Source organism: Cyanistes caeruleus, chromosome 1 (assembly GCF_971803275.1).
Source record: "Cyanistes caeruleus chromosome 1, bCyaCae1.hap1.1, whole genome shotgun sequence".
NCBI lineage: Eukaryota > Metazoa > Chordata > Aves > Passeriformes > Paridae > Cyanistes > Cyanistes caeruleus.
The window spans coordinates 115,885,471-115,910,241 of NC_141701.1; the positions used below are offsets into that span (position 1 = coordinate 115,885,471).

At 37.5% G+C, this 24,771-nt stretch overlaps 1 protein-coding gene across 1 annotated transcript in view; it reads right to left on the reverse strand.

Moving 5' to 3' along the window:
• Window positions 1-1,367: 1,367 nt before the first annotated feature.
• Window positions 1,368-24,771, reverse strand: part of KAT2B (lysine acetyltransferase 2B) — a 40,719-nt gene continuing 17,315 nt past the window's right edge. The window contains exons 6-18 of the mRNA XM_086851863.1: window positions 23,576-23,767; window positions 21,039-21,145; window positions 20,308-20,433; window positions 17,979-18,115; window positions 16,569-16,777; window positions 14,284-14,410; window positions 11,921-12,031; window positions 10,786-10,929; window positions 7,889-8,003; window positions 7,097-7,133; window positions 6,673-6,736; window positions 6,491-6,575; window positions 1,368-3,408 (exon numbers count right to left, since the gene is read on the reverse strand). Of these exons, the coding sequence (XP_086707989.1) occupies window positions 3,215-3,408; window positions 6,491-6,575; window positions 6,673-6,736; window positions 7,097-7,133; window positions 7,889-8,003; window positions 10,786-10,929; window positions 11,921-12,031; window positions 14,284-14,410; window positions 16,569-16,777; window positions 17,979-18,115; window positions 20,308-20,433; window positions 21,039-21,145; window positions 23,576-23,767 (1,648 nt within the window). The 3' untranslated portion in view covers window positions 1,368-3,214. The remainder of the gene's footprint in view (window positions 3,409-6,490; window positions 6,576-6,672; window positions 6,737-7,096; window positions 7,134-7,888; window positions 8,004-10,785; window positions 10,930-11,920; window positions 12,032-14,283; window positions 14,411-16,568; window positions 16,778-17,978; window positions 18,116-20,307; window positions 20,434-21,038; window positions 21,146-23,575; window positions 23,768-24,771) is intronic.

Below are 24,771 nucleotides of genomic sequence, written 5' to 3' on the forward strand. Positions count from 1 at the left end.
AAAGTCCCAGCTTTGACCAGTGACTTTCCCAGATGAAGAGGTGCCACATCTGTGCTTGTGCTATTTGGTGCCACACTAGGCTACATATGAGAACAGTGTTACAAACTGTCCACCATTCAAACTACTTTTACTTTGTTTGACACACACTTAAGTATTAACGGGCTTGTGAATACCCAAAGAAAAGGTACATTCCAAACACCTAACAGGGAAAAACCAAAAACTACATGTTCTTTCTTTCTTTTGTAAGACTGCCTGTCCCACTTCAATAGGTGCAAGATCTCTCCCTTTCTGTAATAAAACTAATTATTTTTCTGTAATAAAACTAATAAAAATAATCATTTTACTTGTAGCTTCTTCTATAGCTTTCAAAAATAATACTAGCTGTAGCTACTGCATGTTTGAAAATCATGGTTCACAACACAGCCTTTGGATGCTTGAATGGAAACTTTACCTTTGTATCCCAAAATTCTAGTCATAGGCCCTCACCATCTCAGTCTGGGATTCTAGTACTAGGGCAATTTGTGGTTGAACTACATTGGTTAGAGCCTGGTGCTAATAATGCCAGGGGTGTGGGTCCAATCCCTGTCTCAGCCATTCATGCAAGAGAGATGCACTTAATGATCCTTGAGGGTATTCTGTGAACCTCAGGTACTCTTTCATGAAACAAATCTCCAACAGCAGATTTCCTTTTATCAGAGAAAGAAAAAGAACAGGGTCATTGCAGAGCAGCCCAAGGCAGGGTGTGGTGGTTGGTCTGGGTGGTTTTTTTTCTTACTGGATTGAGCAAGTTTGAAAAATTGAAGTGATGGAAAGCAGTCTTTCCTGATCTCAGCTGCTTTCACTAGAAGTGTTTGGTAAAACAGCTCTTGGCTACTGTTGCTACCCTTAGAACAGAACACCTTCACAGGAGCAAATCTAAGTGGATGGGGGGAAAGAAAAATCTCTTCCTACTCTAATTATCTGTCACATATTGGCCAGGTGCAGGTTTTGTTGATGTGATCATAACTGACCATATGGTGATGGTACAAGCTCAACCTGGACTGTAGTTTGCTGCTACATATATTATGTATTGTGAGTAAAGGACTCTTGAAGGCAAATACTGGCAAATAGCATAATCAAAACTTGGGACAGCTAAGTCAACAGCATGGTATCTCAGTTACCATAATGCTGGGAATGATACTTGGACTGATCACAGCTCAGCCCAGCCCATCCTGAACTCTGAGGCCATTTCATGTATTTTCTGTCCTACCTGGAAGGGGCACTGACAGCACTCCTGTAGCTTCACTGTGCTAGCTTGTGGAAGTGCTTCAGTATGTATGTTTGTATCACAAGTACCAAGTAATGAAAAAAACAGAGACCAAAATAAGTAGGGTTTTGTACATATATAATTTAAAACTATTCTGTACCAGTACAATATATTAATTTGACAAATGTAAAGTTCATCAGCTGTTAAAGCATTTGCAAAACCACATATCCTACCATAACTTTATTGCACAGTATCTATGAAAATATTAATTCTTAAATTAGAAAACACGTTTCAATATAGAAGAGACAATCTGATTGAAAGACTATAAGAAAATCTACTCTGAAAATAACAAAAATTCACAGGTTACCAAGCTTAACAGGTGCATCTGTAGGCCCAATCTACAAAACAGGTTTATAGCATCCTGTTCTGGCTATTAAAGAAAAAGTACTCACTGTACCCTTGTTATAGATCCCAATGTAGGTCAGACTAAATTCATACAAAACACAATGGCAAGTCCAGCATTAACATTTTGAATACCTTGGGTACCACATTTTCTACTTCTAGATAGTTCCTGACATCTCCTTGCTGAATTGATCTGTGATCTAACACTGCACAGGCATTTTGCAGGAATAGATTCTTTGACACATCACAGGATTGGTTTTCTCAGTCTCATAACTTGAATTTCACCAGTGTAACATTTGTAAATATAAAACACCAAGAATGAAAGTTTAATCTGTTTTTCACAAAAGCAGTTATAACTTACAAACTCTAATTAGAAAACGTCAAGGGACAGCTTTTTGGCCTGCACTGATCTCCATTAAGGATTTAGGTGTACCTCTTAAATGTAGTGTAAGCAGCAAAATGTATATATATTATATGTATATATGAGTGTGTGTTTTTTTTGAAGATATACTAAAAGCTGTAAAATGTTAATATGTTCCTGGGTCTAAATAATCACAGTTAATATGCATTTACAATAAAGCTTGGCAGAAAATCCAGTTTACCACAGAGCCAAGTATCTAAGCTCAAAGCTGTCCTATGTTGTCTTCCTTTGTGTACAATAGTCTTATTTCTGCTGAACAATCTAAAGAATTTAGCAGTGAGGAGTAGTAAGTAGGGTGGATCATGAAGTGCATAAAACCTTAACTCTACTAAGCCAATTAAAATTGTCTAGTAGATGCAAAGTAGTCTCCAAAGTTATTTTCCAAAGTTGTTTTGGGTACTTATGTCCTGCATAAGCCAAGTCACTATGACATTATGCATATAGCCAGATTTTTTTCTTTTCCTTTTCTTTTTTTTTCCTTTTTTTTTTTTTTTTTTTAAAGAGTGGTTATGAGATTACAATTTGCAGGTAAAATATTTATCAAAACTGAAAATGAATAGAAAAACTTGCATCTATCAAAGATCACAGGCAGTCCTTTTCCAGAACTGACTACTCTTCTCTCACAGCTTCTCAACCAGCTGAGTGTTTCTTTTAAAAAATAATATCTTATAAAAAGATTCTACAAAGAAACAAATGTTTCAGAACCCCCCCACACCTGTTGTTTTCCCTTACAATTTTCTTTTTTACTGGAAAAAATAATAAAACTTTATCAAATAGTACTGCATTAGGTAAGCTATAACATTAGGTAAGCTATAACATCTGTTGTCTGGGAATTTTCTCCATCTTCCCAAACATGTGCAACTTCCCCCAGGTTTGTGGGGTTTCTGAGGCTGTAGCTGATAAACTTATTAGGAACATAAGGTAATCGGCACACAAAAGAAATATTCCGTAATTAAATACATTATAAAGCATTTTAATAAAATAATTTTTGTAACTTCATTATAATACATGTTTGCAAAACTAAAAGGGTTTTTAAAAGTGCTAAGTATTAAACAGAAGTTTCTTGAAAGTCCCACAACTCAGATATAGAACGGCTTTCCCTGTCCATAACATAGGCACACTATTTGGTTGTAAAAAAGACAGTGTCACTTGTCAATTAATCCAGCTTCTTTAATTTTTGTGTAGAAGAATTTCTCCAGTATATTGGCACATTTGTAGTATTCACTCTCGGGGGGGTTGTACTCTCTGCAGTTTGTAAAGACTCGCTGCAAGTCTGCCATGAATAATTTCTTAGACACGTAGTACCTGTTCTTGAGTCGCTCACTCATTGTTTTGAGATCTGCACAGAAGAAAAATATATGAACAGCGTTGGATTCAAATATGTTTTGTGTGCAATATCCCTTCAGACAGATTTGCCATTTAACATGAACAGGCAAAGCTAGGATTTGGAATGGAAATTGCCTTCATCTAAGGCATGGTCCGTATTTTAGTTTCAAAAGCAACTAAGCTGCTGCAACTAAGCAATATTTCACTGTGAGGATGAATTTATGTAGAGTTTATTTTTAATTCCTTAAAACATTAAAGCTTTTTTTGTTCTGTTCTCATACTTAGAGCTCTGAGTTTTCTGTGGGTAGTAGATGTCCCTAACACCCTTCTGATTGTCCTGAGACAACCTGTTCTCAGCTCTGCTGGAGGAGGCCTTAAGAGTATATGGGCAAAGAATTCAAACATCACAAAACATGTACGTTAATCTAAAATCCTTACTGCTGTGCAAACAGAGCAGAGAAGATACATTGGTCTACACTACAAGCAGGAATTGCAGCTTTGAAAAAAAAGATTAAATTTGTTTTACGCTCTACATATATTTTTATTACCACTTCAGAGTTTATAGTTGTATATCCTTTTTAAGAATCATGTGAGAACTGATCTCTCCTGCTTTCAGAGCATCATGCAAAACATTTACTTACAGAACATTCTTTAAGGAGTGTCCTCCTTTATACTAAAATCAGTCATCCATAAAATACGTAAATCATCTCAGTGTTCTCCACACAGTTGCTTTCCCAGTAATTCTCATCAGGCATTTAAAAATTCTGTCTACATTACAAGTGTTCTAGGAGTGAGTACAGGAATAGAAGTAGTGGGAGGTGTGCTGGATGCCTTGGCTTTTCTCACCTCAGATGCTCTAACAACTATTTTTTTAGCAATGTTTGAGCCAGGCATCAGCAGCACCTTTGTGAAACTGTAACAGAAGCAGCTGAAACGAAGAAGACTTAATGTCAATGACTATTGCAAGGACAACAGAGACCAAAGACCTCCAATGCAAAGGAATTAAACTTTTTAACTTCAGATTTGAAAATATGGTTTTATTTTCATTTTGGTAATGGTTTGGGAGGTTTTAGGGTGTGGGTTTGTTTTTTTTAAGGGAGATTTGAATTTATTAAAAGAGAGGAAACTGTCAAATTGACAAGATGGGATTATTTAAGGAAAGTTTGAGGGATGCTCTCGAATACTTTTTCCAATGGTACAGAACAACAGTTTTGCACAATATTTTGTGAAAGTAAAGGCTCATTCAGCTTCTATTAAATCTGAAATTCAGGTGCCAATGCCTAAACTAGATATCCGTAGACTAATTATAGCACCTATCTGAGAAGGCTGCTCAGCTCACCCTAAAGCAAATGTTGCCTGGCTAAAGAGTTAAGCTGTTCTCCTCTTAAGTACAGTGAAAGTTTGGTTCCATCTGTCACTCAGCCATACAGCTTTTGAATGGCAGTTGAAAAGGGGAAAAAAGAAACCTAAAGGTTATTGCTTGATAGATTGCCTGAAGAGCACTTAAAACAGGGGTAAAAAAGCATTTATACATGAGAACTGACTTCAGGAGGTAGTAAAAAAAAATTACAGCCATACCTCTCAAAAACTACAATTTAGTCTGTACACAAATATAAAGGCAACTGTTATATCTTGTCTGAGAAACTTTACAGTATCAATATGCTGGCAGGGAGAGCACAAAGAAATCTGAAGTTAATCACAAATCAAGGCACAGTTTATTCGTGCCGGGTACCTTAGCTGAAAAAAAAACCAAAGCAAAACTAAACCAATGACCTCAGCTTAATCATCAAAGTAAACTGCTGCCCCTGCCTCTAGTGTAACACACCTGAACAATGAAAGGACAGACAACATTCCTACTTTGAGTTTCTCCTCAGGTAAATTATTTGTAACCACTGTTCAGATTAAACAGATTTCTGAGCTAGATCTGCTCAGAATAGCAGATAGAGAAAACTCTGCCACAGAAGGGGATTCACATTCTTTTTCTTCATTGGTAGAAAATAAATTTGTGTTGGGGATACATGAAGCCAGCAATTGGCTTATAAAGTATATGTACATCTGCTCTTTGGGAATGATAAGTTGAATATAAAAAATTAATTAAACTAAATTGATATACATGGGCTTGGAATCTATGCAAAGCAACATGAACAATTACTTTTATTCTCTGAGAAACTGATGGCTAGTAGCCTGCCATGAACCTGTAATTCCTTCTGTAACAATATTAAAGGGTTCAGAAACTGTAATCAGAATGATAGAGGTGAGTATTCCATAAATGAGGAAGGAGTGCCAGAGTTTAGTCTTAAATCTGGTGCAGTACAAATCAAGCATCCATTCAGAGTATCACTGAATTATCATTGAAATTATATGTCCCAGAAGTCAAAAGCTGGGTCATAAAAGAAGCAGTCAAAAGAAAAACATTATTAGCAGTTGTGTACTTCCCTTTGCAAGCAATCCTACATAAACAATAGCTGTGTTACTTTTAAGTGAAAATAAATAAACAAATAAGTATAACACCTCAGACAATTGTGGCAGATCTAAAAGACAAAGATAAAAGTTAGCTTAGAATCAGTTGCATGAAGCATTTTCCTAAACTTAAATTGGAGCAAAGTGTTAAGACTTAGTTAGAAAACCCTGTGACCTTTGAAAATGTTTTCTCTATGTGATTTAGAAATCTTAAATCTGTATTTCAAAGCAACTCAAATGCTCAGGTGTTGCTGAAAGTTTGCCTTCAGGTTTTTAACATATGAGTAGGATCTGCAATGACCAGTTAACCACACACAAGAACACATCCCTCCAACTCACCTACACCAGCTCAGTCCTAAAAGCTTCTAGCTGACTGCACCATTTAGGAGCTTGTTAGGGTTCTCTAGGGCACACTAAGGTTTCAGATAAGTACACCATGCATGTTTCACAAAGGTCACAGAGCACTCATCAATTTCAAATGACAGCATCACACCCTTGACACTTCAGAGCTGCAAGGTATTCAGCTGCAAGTAACACGTATCTTTTACCATAAAACAATCAGATTAAAATTTATCTGCTATGTCTGCAGCTATAATGATTTTTAAACTCTACTTAAAAAATGTTAATGGCATTACCCATGGGAAACCTTATAACTTCATAATATCCAGGAGCTTCTGTTCTCTTCACGGGTTCCATGAAGGGCCAAGCGCTTTGATGGCTCTTTGGTAAAGAAAAAAGTAAGGTATCTAATATGGAAACTAGATATTGGAAATAATTTAAAAATATTTACAGAAAGTAAACTAGAACTGGAACTCACCTTCACTTGCTGCAGGATGGTTTTTAATGTGCTGTAAAGTTGATCTGGATCCTTGGCCTCCTTACTTGAAGGAAAACATGAATATAAAAACATTAGTTTGAGTCCCTTATCTTCATTCCTACAATTTGCATTTTACCTAAAAGCAACTCCAAAGTTTCAAGAATTTTATGGAAGAACTAAATTTTAAAACAAGCAAACAAACCCAAACAAAAATCCCCAAAAAGAACCCCACTACCAAAACCACACTTGCCCACAATAAAAAAATAAAATAAAAAATACCACCAAAAAAGACACTGAAGAACTTATCTCTTGCATATTATTTGATTTCCAGTGGATGGAAGGAAATATCAAGTGATATTGTTTAAAGACTTTTCTCAAAGGAATATCCCAACTGCTTCAACATTTTACTTTATGTAGCACTTACCCTCTTTCTTTTCCACTTGGTTTCCAGCCAGTCTCTCCTGTACACCAACAACATGAGATATTATATAGGAACTACAGTAAGTCAAAACATTAACTGAGTTATTGCAACTCAAAGAAGAAAAGCCATTTCAGCACTACTGCAGTAAAATGCATTTGTTTTAATAAAAGCTACTCCTAATAAATAACATAACCATCTAGCCCACAGCTCCATTCAATTTCGTACATGCATCTTCCTCCAGACTGCTGAAAAGATTCTAAAATATTTCTATATGAAACTTCTTTTCAATAATTCAATACATATTTTACTGCAACCCACCCCTGTAAAGTATAATCATGACAAATTTATCCTATCTGATTCCTCAGGGACAAAGAATAAATTGCAGAAAAGCATAGCTGAAAAAAAGTCACCCAAAATATGATACTTTTTTTTTTTCTGTTTTGTCCTGTAAGTTCATGCCTAGCATAGAAATCATTGTTGTTCAGGAGTGCAGTGCATTAAAATGGTGCCAGGGGGAAACTGCCACCTACACTGTGATACAAATCAAAGAGGGATCACATATAAGTAAAATTATACACATGTACATAAAAGAGGATCAGCCTGGGATGCCTTGGGGAAATTTCAAAGACAGCAGTTGTAATGGAAACACAACAATCTTCACAGAAATCAAATCAGCAGACCAAAACAATTACATTCTAATCAAAAAGAGCTATGTGACTACGATGGTATTTCTAGTCTTGGACCTTTCTTGGGCTATTCTGCTTCTGTTCTACATTAAAAGAGATTGATACATACTAATTCCAGGAATGCTTTCTATAGGAATCTGCCGTACTCCATCTTTGAAGCAAGAAAGGCCAGGATAAACTTTTCGTATTTGAGCTTGCTTCCTTTCTATGAGCTTTTTAATGATCTGTAATAGAGCAGCAGAGAAAACAAAGAATAATTTATTTGGTGTAAAGTAACCCAGAAGATTAATGCAAAACTGCGATGAACAGAAACATTCTCACTTCCTAACCTTGCAGTCCCTTTCTATGAAGTTGGTAATGGAGCTGAGCTACCTGACCAAATACCGATTCTGCAAATGAAGTTAAGTCTCTCAGCTATTTTGGCACAAATCTAGCAAAAAAAAAAGAATCATTGCTGGCTCTACTGATCACAAGCTGCACAGCTCTTGGGAAGACAGGAGCAGAGGCAGAGAAGGAAATTTTCTGAAAGAAGGTTTGAGAACTGGCTATAAAATTTTAACAGCTGTAGCTTCTGAAATTCTTCACCACAGCTGGTCAAAAATTTCAATGCACATATTGAATGCATGCATTTAGATGTACATATATGTTCATATTCCAAAATTTTAGAAACAACCCATTCACTTCAAAGACTCCATATATCTATCTGTAGGAGTTGCTTATGTATTAATCAAAGATACTCTCATGAAAGATTTTCTCTGGAGGATGCCAGAATGATGCCACTCTTCAGAACAAAAATTCTACTCTCTTTGTAAATGCTAGGGAAAGGCTTTTCCCACTCCTAGGTATACCCTCTTTTACTTTGCAATCTTATTACCTCAAATTCTGAGCAATTTGCTTTGGTGCTCTTGATACCCACTTAGATACTTATCTAAGCTTTGTATGTCCTGGATATGTGACTTTCAAAACTTCATAACTTGGAGTAAACAAATATGCAGCCATGCAGATCAACAGTTTGATAGAATATTTTCATTGGTAATAATAAAAATTGACATATTTTCATTTTTAAGGACCTTCACTCCCTCATACATAGTATTTCCTCTCAAAGAAGAGAAAAATATAAAAGCAGACTTTCAAAAGAGCTTAGAAATGTTAAGAGAAATACAATATACAACAGCACTATGGCCAGATTCCAGCATAATACAAAAATAATTTCAAACTAACTATTAAATCCAACTTAAGTCCTTCTTATAATTTAGGAACTAGTGGCTCTTCCTGATTAAAGCAAGCTGTTCAATCAGTGATTACTCACAAGTCAGGAGGTCACAAAACTTTGCATAGAGGGACTTGTATTTTTTAGAATGACTGTAAACAAGCTACTGGTACAGTATCAGGTGATATGGTCTTAGCAGCCATAGGCATATACTCCAGTTCTTTAAATAAAAGCTTAGACCCCATGAAAAATTTCACTTTTAAAAGGACAGATCCTGAAATGCCTGATATCTATTACTGGGAAATAGCAGGATTCAAGAAAATTGGTACATAATACAAACTGTCAACACCCAAAATTATTTTTATGTCCAGGTAGCGTTTTCACTGCCTTTGATATGCGCAGACAAGCAAACACTCTTCATGAAGCTGCAGACCATGAGGGCTATTTCTAAACTTCCTTGCAACAGGAAGAATAAAAAGGCCTGATGGGTATTTTCAATGTTAGGCAGGCAATCCTAAAATGCAGTTCCAAAGCTGTATGTAATCATTCTCAGAGAAGATCAATAGTACAGATCAGTGCATAACAGCAGCTTTCTTCCTAATAATTTTAGATATGAGATGTCTGGAGGACCAAGGCACTTTATCTACAAGAGGAGTGTCTCCAAGTTCTTTAGAATAATGTGGACACCCTGACAAATAAGAGAGTGAAGAAAGCTAATAAAGCAATCCCAGAGGCAAAATTTTGAAAACTAACAAGTTTTCGGGAGTGGCATGCCATGTTGATGGTTTGGGCCTAGAACTGTACTACTGCAATTAGGCATGTCTGAGATGTAACAGGCTACAAGAGACACATCCACTATCCACACTGACAACATCCCATCCCTAAGGGACAGCCAGCATGTCCAGCAGCAGCCTGGAATCTGAAGGGTAATGCAGCCAAGAAATGAAAGAAATTTTCCCCCTTTCAGAAATGAAAGGGGAAAAACTTATGGTCCCTGTTGTATGGACTTATGAAAACTTTCCCAATAAGTAAAGTTAAAAAACCTCATAAATTAAATGTAAAATCATCAGATAGTGTCTTTCCCTCTCCAATCACAGGCCAAATCATGCTTTTGGAAGAAAAATGATTGTTCCATAAAGAAGCATTTTAACAAAATAAAGGGTCAGGTTTGAACAATCTTGAAAGAACAAATTATAATTTACATTTCTTTAAAAACCAAGGAAGATATTTAAACACAAGTGGAAACATCGTAATTATTTTGCCAATAAACTACCTTATTATACAGAATATTATTAAGAACTAAATAAAGAACATCCCACATAAAATCTAAAGAGGGACAGACTGGAAATTAAGACAGTTCACCTTTGCTTTTTATATTTAAAAAATAGCAGAAAAAGGAATCTTCTATTTTTCAAATAAAAGAGGACATGCAACACAAGCACTCCATTTAAATGTAGCTCTAATGAACCCTACTGATATGGGAGGGAAGGAACTGACAAAGACATAAAAAAACAAATCTCACAAGATTTTGCTTAGTTAACCACGACAAAATTGAACTGTGAATTACTCCTCAAAATACCAGTACTTTAAGAGTCTTGTTCTTGTTAAGCCAATTAGAATTTGATGTTTCAACTACAAAATTTTGGCACTGGGGCTTGAATGAAAGGATTATTCTAACTAATAAAAGTATGCATTCAAATTTAAGCACCAAAGCAGAGAGCTAACCTGGCACCCACTGAACTGCTTCTAAACATCTCAATAGAGGGTAACATTAAACATTTCATTTCAGCTCTCACCTCTTTTTGCTTTTTGATGATGACAGAAAATTCCGTGTAGGGGATCCTTGGATTTAATTCACATCCCATTAATGTGGCACCCTCATAATCCTTGATGTAGCCAACATATTTTGCTTTTGGTACTTTAATATCTTTGGAGAAACCCTGACAAAGAAAGAAAGAAAAAAAATTACATTGCCATGATGACATTTTCCTTGTTTTAACTGAAATGAATGAGGATTTAGAACCAAATTCATCATAATGCTAAAAAATACAACAATAGTTACAGACCACAATTCAGTGTTGCAGAAACCTTCTCATGGGAGGCACTAGATAAAAGAACAGTCAACTGCTAAGAGGGACTATACGGGAGATTGTATTCATTTTGAATGTGTGAAGAGTTAATAAATATATACAGAACCATAGAACAGGTTGGAAGGAACTTGGGGAGGTCATTTAGCCCCATCTCAGCTCAGAACAGGTCTCATCATATCTGGCTGATCAAGGCTGTCACCAGTCTTGAAGATTGAAAAAGGACAGAGATTCCACCATCTCCCTAGGCAACATTTTCCAGTATTTCACCACCCTCAGGACAGGAAAGGAAAAAAAAAATTCCCTTCTACCTAGTTGCAATTTCCCACTATCCAGGTCACCTTTACTGCCTAATGCTGTACAGCATTAGAAAAATGAGAAAAATCTGACTCCAGTTTGCTGACCAGACAGTTGACACGTGTTTATCAAATCTAATTGACAAAATAGACATTGCCATCTTTCCTGAATTTGAACCTTCATGCTTTAAATCAGGAGGAGCTGCTAAGTGCAGGTCAGGTAAGTTTTGGTCTGTCACAGATATGCTTAGTCCTTCTTTATACGTCTTATAGAATCAGTGAAGGAACTAACATTTTACTAGTTCTTAGACTAGATAATTATAGACTATACCATATACTTATATTCAGGTGATTCCATCAATGTAAAATGTATTAGAAGCTAAAAACATTGCACAAGATGAACACAGAGCACATTTTACAGATAAAAAATATACATGTAAAATTGCACTATGCATTTTATCCAATTACTTTGTCATGCCTAGTTACTTAGTTCATCACTGCTAGATATAAAACTTCCTGCAAGAAGTAATTTCTTGCAATGAACTTACTTGTTTCTTGAAGTAGCCAATAGCATATTCATCTGCATACGTGAGAAAGTTGAGAATGTTGTGTTTGATGTGGTACTCCTTCAGATGGTTCATTAGGTGAGTCCCATAACCCTGTGTGAAACATATGAGGAAAAAGTCATGACAAAGCCTTTAGGGCCTGCATATACCAGAACCTGTGGACCCAGGGTTATTACACACGATTTTTCAAAATGCAGTCTTTCCTCTAGATCCTGTTTCAAAGACATTCTCTTAATTAACTTGGTGTTGCACACTCAAGAGCAAACTCTTTTGAGCCTTGAAGGAGTATCTTTGTGACCCAGCATGGAAGTTGTAATTCAAAGTGCCCACCATTTATTTTTTTTGTTCCTCTTTTAAATTAGATATCAACCATTAAAACCACATACTACACCAATAACAAAACTGCACATGCTGTAACAATAGAGCATCCTTTCTGAGCCCTATCACATCAAAACTACAAAGCAGTAGCAATATTGAAATTATTCCAGTGTTCTGTGCACCTGTAGCAAAACCATCTCTGCCTCAAAAGATTTATTATCTAAACTTATCATAAGGCATAAAAAGGAACAGTGAACAATTGGCATAATAAGGAGCAGAAAATTATTGAGTCCACAATCAAATAAATAGCTGCATCTTCTGACTGCACACAGGCATGATTTCCATTTAAATTTAGCCCCAAAGTAAACAAAAGGTTGCATTTATTCACACTGACAAGTAAGCCATAGTCATCCCCTCCTGCTGTGATATTAAGAAATATAAAGTAGATAGGAAAGCCCATAATAATGTTTTGTTCCTGCGTATGTTCCAACTTTCTCATCATGCAGACTAACAGGACACTTAGAGAAACATACATGGATTTCTTTTTGGTACTCTGTTCTTGAAAACTGGGAAAAATTTTACTGATGTAATAAAGTCAGAAAAATAAATTAGAAAATACAAACTTCTGATTTTATTTACATTTTAATAGCCCCAAATATGGCAATTGGCATTTAGGAAACTAAGCCACATCCAGTAAAACTTAAAATTATTTTGTAACAGGGGACTAAACTACCTAAAAAATAATTCAATTTGTATGGGAAAATTATTCCTATATTTTTTACTCCAGCCTCAAAGTGAATTAAAATAGGAATTTATTTTTCCTAAGACTAGGCAGGTCACCCATGTGTGAACTTTTTTTTTCTCAGTTATCTGTTGACATGGTCAGCTTACTCAGAAAGAAAGGTGGGAAGGCAAATTTTCAGAAACACTCAACTGATATAGTGAAGAACCCAGAGGATAAAAGAATAAATAGAATAAATAAAAAGAATAAACACAACCCTGGACTCAATCTGATGGGTCAGAATTATCTGCTCTATTACTGTGAAAGATTATTCCTAGAAAATTTTGACACACCTTTGGCAGCCTCACCTGTGTAATGCAGTTAAGCACAACTTACACATATTGTTAGGGCTTGCATTTGTTAATTTACTCTTAATGCTGACAGGTCACTGCTTAATGTAAGGAAATGCTCCTTTCTAACACCAGAGTTGAATAAAATTAAATATAACCTGATATTAGCGGTTGTTACAGACTTTCAATCCCACAGTGTTACTCTTTTGCACCAGGATGTACAATTTTTGTATGTTATAACTGTTACACACTCTGAATTAACCTACATCTCAGCTCTTGCTACTTGAACTAAAAATCATGAAGCTACAGCACCATCTAAAGGCAAAACACTGAACCAAATGGTGGGAGTTAGATCAACCTGTAGTAGCTGGAAAAGCTGGAGGAATCTCATGTATTCATAGTGCTCTGCATTCTTTCAGCACAGATGCTGTCAACATTCTGATAAAATTTTGTGGCATTAAGTCAAAGAAGAGTGCACAGAATAGACCCTGTGCTTATTTTTAGATGTAAAACCTAGCAAAAAAAAACCTAGTAAAAAAGCCCAATTTTTTATTATATCTCATTTAGATTAAAGTCATGTAATGTCACAAAGTGACTGAAAACAAATTACTGCCCCACACAAGCAATATGCATTTCAGTCAACCATGAGGTGTTACACTACACAAAGACACAGCTACTGGGAAAAGAGGCATGAAAAGTCCAAGAATGGCAGGCTACTGCTCTGCTGAGAAAAATAAATACAGGTAATCTTAGAATTATGATGATAATTATAAATCTGCACTTTTTAATTTGGCTTTTGTGTATTAAATTCATAACTGCTGTATGTTTCAAAATCTGTTTCTGTCTGGAAACTCAGCAGTATATTCAACATCACTAAAAATATTAGGGGCACATGGCAGAAGGTGAATGGGACTCAAATCCACTTAAAAAACACTTATGATATAGAATTCTTTTACCTTGACTTGCTCATTGGAAGTCACAGCACAGAAAACAATCTCTGTAAATCCTTGGGAGGGGAACATCCGGAAGCAGATACCACCGATAACACGGCCATCTTTTATTAATGCAAGGGTTTTATGTTTCCTGAGCAGACAAAAATAACAATCACTTAATTCATGCACACAGTACATAAAGTGCTATTAACCTTCCCTTTTTCAGAAACTTGATTCAATTCTTTCCATGATGATAATGCAATTGTATATGCCTCCTAAGTTAGCCACTTGTATCTACAGAAGAGTTGTTACTTTAATATCATGCTTTCAGTATACCATAAAGGTCATATCATAAATAAAGCATGCTTTTGGCCTTGCCAAGTACTCTATGACACTCGAATAATGTCCAAAAAATAAAAGTTGTATTGCCTTCATTGAATCAATTGTTGATAGTTACACTATTGCACAGTTCTCAGGATGGTTTTATCCGGAGTAAATTGAAAATTAATGGAGTTACAGGAGAGCAAGTCCTTTCTAATGGACTCCTGTTTGCTTGCATGCACTCTCCATAGTTAAGTTATCAGTATCAAATGCAGCTGATGAAGTAAGAGAGGACATTTCTTATTTCTGATCACCCACTCCTCTGAGAATCAAGACCAGAATAAATATCCATTTCTCTTGCAGTTATAGTGGCTGCCAGGAAAGATGTAACAAGGTGCAATCTCAACTCTTATGTTCCTTTTAAGGAATTTTTGTACAATCCTCAAGGTGTGAAAACAGTGCACTTTTCTTTAGATTATTCAATACACAGTAGCATATAAATCATATAAATTATACAGTTAATATACAGATGATGTATATTGAAGTTACATTGTATATGCCACCATTTAAGAAGATTTTATACACATTATATATTCTTTTAGTCTTGTACTCATTTCAGTGCATTTTACTTGTGGAATGACAGCAGCAATGCTGTTGAGCTTTTGTGGTGGTTTCACCCTGGCTGGATGCCAGGTGCCCTCCAAAGCTGCTCTGTCATTCCTCTTCTCAGCTAGACAGGGGAGACAAAATGTAATGAAAGGCTCATGAGTTGAGATAAGAGCAGGGAGAGATAACAATTACCACCACAGGCCAAAGAGACTTGACTTGGGGAAATTAGTTGAATTTATTACCAAACAAAATCTGAGCATGATAATGGAAAGTAAAACAAATCCTAAAACTACCTTTCCCCTTCTCCTTCCCAATTCTCTACCTTCTCTCCCAGGCAGCACAGGGGGATGGGGAATGGTCAGCTCACTACATGTTATCTGTGTCACAGTTTCCTCCTCAGGCAGGGGAGTTCTTCCCCTGCTCCACCATGGGGTTCCTCCTTCAGGAAGGACCTGCATTAGCACAGGTCCCTTTCCATAGGGACACAAGTCCTGCCAGCAAAGCTGCTCTAGCAGGTAGTATGGGAAACTCTCTTCATAGGGCTACAGGATCTGCCAGGAACCTGCTCCAGGGTGGGCTTCCCACAGGGCCACAGCCTGCCTTCACCACCTGCTCCAGCATGGGGCTCCTTCACAGGCTGCAGAGGGACACAAGGCTCCCCATGGTGTACCATGGAAGGTTAAACTGCTGGAGCAGTTCATGAAGAACTGCAGCCTGTGGGAAGGACCCATGTTGAAGAAGTTCATGGAGAACTGTCTGTTGTGGGAGGGACCCCATACTGGGGCAGGGAGAGAGTGTGTGAAGTCCTTCCCTGTGGAGGAAGAAGCAGCATACAGCACATGGGAACTGACCGTGGCCTCCATCCCCCAGCACTGCTTGGGGGAGAAGGAAGAGAATCATGAATGAAGCTAAGCTTGGGAAGAAGGGAGACATGGGGCAAAGGTATTTTAAAATGTAGTTTTTATTTTCTCATTATCCTATTCTGATCTGATTTGTAAAAAATTAAACTTATTTCCCCAAGTTGAGTCTCTTTTGCCTGAGATAGTGATCAATGAGCGATCACTCCCTGCCCTTCTATCTGAGAACTTTGTACTTTCTCTCCCCTGTCCAGCTGAGGAGGGGAGCAATAAAACAGGTTTTGTAGGAATCTGGCATCCAGCCGATGTCAACCCACCACAGTCCCACAAGAAACTTATTATTAATACAGCCACCAAGATGGCATTTGGGTACAATCCAATTAGATTGACCAGGAGTCATGAGAGCTTGAAAAGATTGCAAAAGTGTAGCACAGGCAGAGCTGCTCTCCACCCCACCTGTGCTGCAAACAGCACCAGACTCCCTCTACCTCACACGCCAGCCCCCTCTCCAAGGATACCCACGGATCAAAGACCAAGCGGGTGATGTATTCCTTCGGCATTCGAGGCAGCTGATGGGAGAACACATTCTGCAAACCAACCAGCCACATCATGATCTTCTTGTTGGGCTTCTGGTTCAGGGAGTTGCCAACCACGTGGAATTCAATCACCCCCCTGCGCTCCTCCAGCCTCGCTGCCTCGTCCCGGGCCGAGTGTGCCGAGAGAAAGTTGGTCTGTACCACACAAAAGAGAAACAAAATCAGTTTTGAGATTTCACATCCTCTGACAGAACATCCTTAACGAACAAACAAATTAAACCCTCTCTCTTTTTCCAACAGAACTGCCCATGACTTCCTTTGTAATGTACCTTTGCAGAAGGGACACCATCACACCATCAAATAAACCCGATGTAAGTCTACACTACAGTCTACAAAGGCGTATCTGATTTTACATTGATACAGATTTATATAAAAATGGTTATGACTCAAAAAGTTCCAAAACCTCCTGAGGGATAGCCCTCATCCAGTTGAAGCCTACGCCACTAAGTCTTCATATTCTCTTTAGTCTTAGCCAGCTTGGGCATGAATTGTGGCATCACCTACACATACAGCAAATCACACATTTCAATGGTGGTGCAGGAAAAGTCATATTCTTTTTTATTTTTTATTAAAAATATTCTTTTTTATTAGTGCTTTCCAGTATCTCTGCCACTACTGAAAGTCCCTAAAAAAAAAATTTAATTCCCACAGAATTTGCTGTTACATATCTAGCAATTGCATCTATATATCTAAATGCAGATTAAATTAATACAGAAAATTTATTTAACTTATTCTTTTCAAGATGATTTTACAATGCCAAACCATCTCTGTATGCACATACTGTTTACTTTTTTGAGCAAAGTTTGGCTGCTGGGTTTCAAGTCACTGCCAGCCCCAACAGCCAGGCTGGCACAGCATTTGTAATATGCAGAGCCATCAGTCACAGTACATAGTTTGAATAAGAAATGTAGGTGGTTCCAAATCTTCAGCAGTGTCTAGCTAAATCTTGGCAAATGAGCTGCTGGCAAAACATAGCCTGGCAGAGAGAACAGAAGGAGGAAAAGCCAGCCAAGGAAAAAAAAAGTGCAATTCTGTACATGGCACAATTCTGCATTTCTGTTTGTTTTTCTCTTCCAGCCGAAAAAAAGAGCAACTGGGGAAGACAGCAAATAACTGTTTAGATCAGTTTCTGCACCAGAGAGAAGTTTTAACTTCGGATCTTTCATTCTGCTGCAATTCTTGAACCCCATTCAGCAGTATTCTTTGTTCACCTAATCATACTCTTTCAAAGTCTATTTGTCTTGTCTTAGCTTATCACATTCTATCCATATGGAACATTCACTAAAAACAGACCAGTTACAAACAGACCATTCCCAACACCGAGTCTGTATCTCACCTCTGGCCCAAGCATTGCTGCAGGATCTGTAATTGTTGACATTACTTCGTTGATTAACTCAATAGGGATATCTCCTACAACCCTTGGTCTTTTAGAATCCTCCAGAGAATAGGGCTCATTATTTTTTCTCTTTTCCCCTATAAAACAAAACTTTGAAAATTAGAAATAACCAAACTGTCACAGACTAGCACTATGAAGTCTAGCACTTCTGTCATATTCTGTAGCTTATATGAAAAGTTTGAGGTTGGGTTATCTGGTCTGATATTTTTTGGTTTTTTGTTTTTTTAAATCTCCATAGACAAAGAGAAAGAGAAATAAATGAAATCTGAAAAATACCACTTCTCAATTTTCACTTTGCACTGGGGTATTAGCATGAAGCAGGAAAAATGTACCTCTCCTTCCTCTATATCTCTCTAAACTCAGTTTCAAACTATTTGCTTTTTCTTTTTGCTTCAAAATCCTCTGCATGGAACTTCTGTGCAGCTGGTTTGGAAGGTCAGTACTCAATACACAAATTGCAGCACTTATTTATGGATAACATGAAATCCCCCTTTTAGGATTCACTGGAACTAAGTATCTCTCTTAGATTGCAATGCAAGATGTAACCAAAAGTATGTATTCTATTACCATCTGTTAAAACCAGGTGAGGCAGTGTTCTTTATCTCTTCCACCACCCATCCTCCCTCCAGAGGGTTATCTGCTGTTAATGGGCCAGTGAGTCTCATTGCATGACTGATGAAATTACATTAATCCCATTGGGAGATGCTCCACCCAGGAGGAGGAGCCAAGCATTCCTACCTGGATATAATCTGACACTTGGAACACTGCAATCAGCCTTTCTGCACTGGATTCCCAGAAGAAGACTGGACCCATCTACACCACCACTGGACCTTTAGAGGAAAACCACACCCTTCTACAGGATCACTGCTTCAACAGAAACACACCTGTCACTCCAGGAGAGCTGCAGCCAGCACTTAATGATACTGCTACCAACACCCTGACCAACAGGGCGTCAAGTTGTATCCTGACTCTGTCAGTGGTTTTTTTGTACTACTGCATTTTATTTTAATTTTCCTATTAAGTTGTAGGTTTTTGTTTGTTTTGTTGTTTGTTTTTTTTTTTTAATTTACATGTACTGGTAAAGAACTTTAATTCCTAATCCTATATCTTTGCCTAAGATCCCCTTAATTTCAAAATTAAAATAATTCAGAAAGAAAGAGTTTACATTTTTCATTTCAAGGGAGGCTCCTGCCTTCCTTAGGAGACACCTGTCTTTTCAAACCAAGACAGTACCCATCATATATTTCTTTCACCTCTTCTGTAAACCCAGCAGCACATACAGATAAATATACATACATATGTATGTATGTCATACATATTTGAAAATCTATGTAAGATTTCCAAATCAAAATATACCAAGTTAATTATTAGCTGCCCAACTGACTGCAGAGACACATGCATTATATAGCACAAGAAACTAGTTAAATTCATAAAAGAACAGTCCACCAAGGACTGAGGTAGCTGAGGTACAGTAATAGAGATCCAGCTGCTAGCTCAGGATTATCCCACTCATCATCCTACTCCCTACTCATTGCCACCTCTGAAGGACAACTTGAGAAATTACCTTACAGAAAACTGCAGTTTAGGAGCCACCCCAAGTTTTTCTGTACTAAATACCGAGACTAAAAATTCACTTTGGTTTTGGTTTTTCTCCTTCCTTGAGGACTCACTTTACATATGCTTGGGACCCTCTCTCTGACCTAGAAACCTCTCTTGACAGGCTCATTAATCCTGAGGTGTTTGAAAAATGATTTATTAGGAGAATTTATGCATCACCAACTTTTTTTCTTACAAGGTTTTTGTTTGTTGCTTTTTTTTTACCTAACCTCATTCAGGTTTTAAATTTAACCTGGTTGGTGTGTCTGTGTTTTTCTTCACTGTTTAAATGTATGCATTTTCACTACCTTGAAAGACTAAAATACACAAATGTGATGGCCTCTTCTACTCTGCCATTATTTAAATGAAACCTCTCCTCATGGCTTATAATAGATGTACTCCAAGAAAGCGTATTTTTCAAAAACCTCAGACACCAGCAGATCTTTCCCCATTTTAAATGAATTTAAACAAACCAATTGGGTTTTTTTTGCAAATACAGTTACCATTTCTGTAAATTAAACTTTACTGTAGTGGAGAAAAAGGTATGTGTGTGCAAATCTTTCAGCAAAAACACCTCAAGTTTGCTCATGTAGAGTGAAGACAAAGGTTACCACATACTGCAACTACTGATAAGATCAACATAAATCAAAAGGCAAGGCTCCTTCTCCATTACCTAAGTTTGGGTCAAGGGCAGAAGAAACTTTACAAGCTGGACTCATATTCCCACTGTTGGATTGCTCCAGAGATGAAGGACTTGCACTGTATGCAACAGATCTTGCAACGGGAGGTGGACTGATAACTGCAACAACATAAAAAACAAGCACAAAAAAATCAGGTCACGGAACCCATTCTGGAAAGACTGTCACAAAGATGGACCCCCACCACCCAAAAAGTAACAGTGAACACTGTGCAACAGAGCAATGCCACCAGTTCACAGGTACAGACATTAAAGTTTTATATCAGTGTATTTTTCTAAACTAAATTCTACCTAAGAAGGAACTGCTGGATAACAGGGATTGCAAAAATCAGGCTTTATTAGTTCTCAGTGCTAAGCAGAAGCTAAGAAAACAAACTTCCCTCACATACCTGCCAAGCCTGCTGGCATTCAGCTTCATGAAAAGGTTTTTTGTGGGGCTCTATTGAAAAGCAAAATCTCATCATTCAGCTTCATCTGTCCAATTTACAGTGCTCTAAGACTGGTTGGACAAGTCAAACTCAATCAAGGGAGAAGCTGTTTCACCAATTAAAAGAATGAAACTTTTAAAAGGTCACAGACTAACACCTCTCTCTCTCTCTCTCTAATATATATATATATATATATATATAAAAAGCCCCACATTAGTCCTAAATCACGCAGTTTCATGCAGTTTTCATTTGTGCTACCCATCACTAAATGCAAATTACCTGTCTGGATTCCCAGCTGGCCAGTTCGGGAACTAGACACCATGAAATCCTGATCCCAAATGGGAGAATTCTGGCTGTACACTTCTTCTTCCAGCATAGACAGAAACCTAGGCACAAAATGAGGCAAAATATCAACTAATGGGATCATTCCAAACAGGTTCTTTTTCAAAATAAACACTTGCAATGTTTTTAAATTAAAAACATTTACTAAGTCAGTAAGAAAATGCTGTTGGCCAATGCTATTAAAAAAAAACCCCACACATGCAAAAATCACATGCCAGAGTAGACATGAAGTACCACAATTCAGTAGAGTGCTTTCATTTACAAAACCTTGCCTCTGATTACAAGCAATAGTTATCTAATTTGCAAGTGCAGAAAAAGACAGTTACAAACTACTTTTACAGAGCAAAACTCCACTAATGAGAAAGTTATGAGTTGACTGATGTTATACAATGATGGCAAAATATGTCTGTTTTGATAAACCAGTATTTTGCAGATGCATTTGCTATCTGCCTTTGATAAAATCCCAGTGTTACTAACAATGCTCTTAGAAAGATATTTTCATTCCTTTAAGTGTCCCACTGTAACATTTAATTGCCATGTTTGTGCTTGCCTAACAGTATTTTTAACCTTACTTTGGTACAGTTACAGAAACAGCACAATTTTAAACCTTTCTTAGTATTATTTTATTCCACAGATCAGACTCTCCAGCACACTCACCCTCTCAGGGCTAATACACCAATTCCTTCCCAACAGCAAGACAGCTGCTTATCCTATGTTGCACAAAAGAGGTTTTCAGACCAGAAGCTGACATGGATTTCTACTCTCTGGAGTCATCTATATGTATAGAAACTGCTCAGCTGAAACCAACAGGACTGATGAATAAAACTTCCTTCAACGGGATGGGGATTTTCAGGATCAAGTCAGACTCTTGTACTGTATATGTAGGACACCCATAACAATTTCCTGTGTTTGCTGCTGTCTACACAGGTGATAATGGCTAAAAAGTTTGTAACAGTGACCTGACCATCTGTGACAGAGCAGAAGGACAAATTCAACTTTAGCCAAAGCTCTATTTCCAGGCAGTACAGAGGCTCTGCCTTCAGCCCTGATAGCAACTACTTCCTAGGTATGCACAGACACAAGCTGTGGGTGCTCCTTTGCCCAAAAGGAGAGCCCAGGGCAGAAGGGAGCCCTGTGCCAGTGCCAGGCTCCATGCTCTGAGACACAGCTCCTCTGTGGGGTTCACTCAGCACAATGCCAGAGGAAACACAAATGCTTCAGATAAGTACATGAAAGATTTAAAACATTATTCATACTTCCCACAGATCATCTGGAAACAGTATTTGTCTTTTTTTTCCCCCAGCAGAATATCAAAAGGAATTGCAGTGAATAGTAATGCTTTTCAAATTACTGCAAAAGGCTTTAAAAGGCAGTGAAAACAGGGACATATGCACACCTACGTCCACCACAAATCTTCTCCTTGCATCAATGGGGTGTTAAAGTCCTTTTTTATATCTGTTTCAGGGCCAGATCATGATCCTGTTCCCAGACACGCAGCACAGACATTCCTGTAACCATAACAGTCTACCCCAAAGACAGTGCGCATTTTTCAAAGTGGTAAAATAAACTATTAATAATAGTAGGAGCAAGAAATCCTTACTCTACTCAGCTTAGGAAAGTTCATGTTGTTTTTCATTCCCCTCAGCTCTAACCCATCTTCTGGCCCAACACAGTAGCATCAGTGCCACCAGGCCTTCTGTAGGTTTACTTCATTTGTTGTTAGGAGGCTTTTAAAGTATGACTTAGAAAAACAAGCTGCCCTTGTAAAATAAGGATATTTTTCAAGTGATACACTATTTTACAGGAATTCATTACAGTGAATGATCCTGTCAACATCACTACCCCTCTTCACCATCAGTAAAATGTTTGAAATTAAGGACTGTCAAAGTTGAGCATGTTTCAATACCCCTATTATTGCTGTTTTATTGTGAGAGATTGTCATCAACATTCCAGTACTGGAAAAAGATACCCAGTATTAAATTTATGAGTTTAGGATTCAATGATGCAGTTTTATACTGACTCCTCTCTAATAAACCCATCTCTTCTATGGGTGGGGTAACTATTACAATATTGAATTAAACTGAAATTCTTATAAACTCTGCACAACATCACCCCCCTTTTTTTAATGCTCCATCACCAAAGCAGATGCAAGCATGTTTTTGGAGGTCTGGACCTACATTGTTTCCAAGGACTACAGAAAAAGAAAGTAATTGACCTACAGTACCTGCTAATAGGCAAAAAGCACAATCCCCCAGCAATACGAATAATTCTTTTCATAAAGTAAGGCCTAGGATAAAACAAAGCAAGCATTTGTGTACATAAAATACACTAATCTAAGTTATGGCAGTAAAGAAAGCTGCAGGGTCTAGTTGCTACTGAATAAAAAGAAATTATTTTAAGCTGCAGGTAATTTCTCCCTTTCCACAACGAAGCTGATGGTTAACTTTGGAGGCAGGCACACTGGGAACCCTTACTTTGGAAAATGAGTGAGGATTAGTGTCCGTTTTTCTTGAGGAAGCTTGTCTTTTTCTTGCCGGGCCTGCTCCAGCAGTTGTCGTCTCATTACAGTAAAAACAGAGCGAAGCAATGTCCTACCAAAAACCTGGGTGGTTTCATACCGAGGTAGACTGTCACAAAACTGAGGGACATTGCAGTAACAAAGCCACCTGTAAAGAGAAAAAAAAGCCAGGTAATTATCACCATCTAACATACGACTTAATGCAATAAAACCACTACCCACATCATTTATAATGCAGCTGAGAGCTATATGACCATATAAATCAGTTCCACTACCAGGCTGGACAGAGTTAAGCAGCATTTATATTGCCCATTTTTTTACAGAAATGACAACCAAGTACTTTTAAGTTTTCATATATTCTTTTTCTCTGCAGTCTAGTTTACACAAAGTGCTCTTTTTCCAGACAGTAATCACAGATTATAGAAAATTCATGGGTATGTCAGGGATTCTCTCCACAGCTCATTCATTCACCCTCACACATCTCTTGCTCCAAAGATGCTTAGCATAGCCTGTTTTACCCTCTAAAAGTCTACCTTACCTCACACAGAGGACAAATGGGTGACAATTTTGACTAGTTCCATCTCCATCCCAATCCAACTGAGTTCCTGGCCTGTATTTCCACCAATTGGCTCCTTCCCATTATACTCTATCTTATTACTCTTTTGTTACCAGTACCTCCATCCATAATAAGCTTTGCACTAAGGAAAATTACAGGATGTCATGTTTCTTTTCTAGGAAAAGAGATTATGGTACCAAAGAGATAACTCAGGAATACACTGCCTATGTAGATCACAATATCTGTTAATCTTATAAACAAGATTTTGATATCTATGTGTAAGTGAACAGTCATTGGTATCTGAAGCTTCAGCAGAATCAGACCACAACCATTATTTCATTGCTGGAAAGCTCCAGCAATGAAAAGAAAATATTAGGATTTGGATGCAAACATACTGTGCTGGATCCTGCACACATTTCCTCATCCAAATCCAAAGTACAGCCTGTCTCAAAATGTTCTCCCAAACTCTGGCGCTTTAATCTTTGCAAACATGAGTTGCAAAAGAGTTGTGAGATAGAGCTGCTCACAGACTTCTACTCCCTGTTCTTGGCCGATAAAGCACAGCTCTCAAAACACAAGAATGCATGTGAAACTCT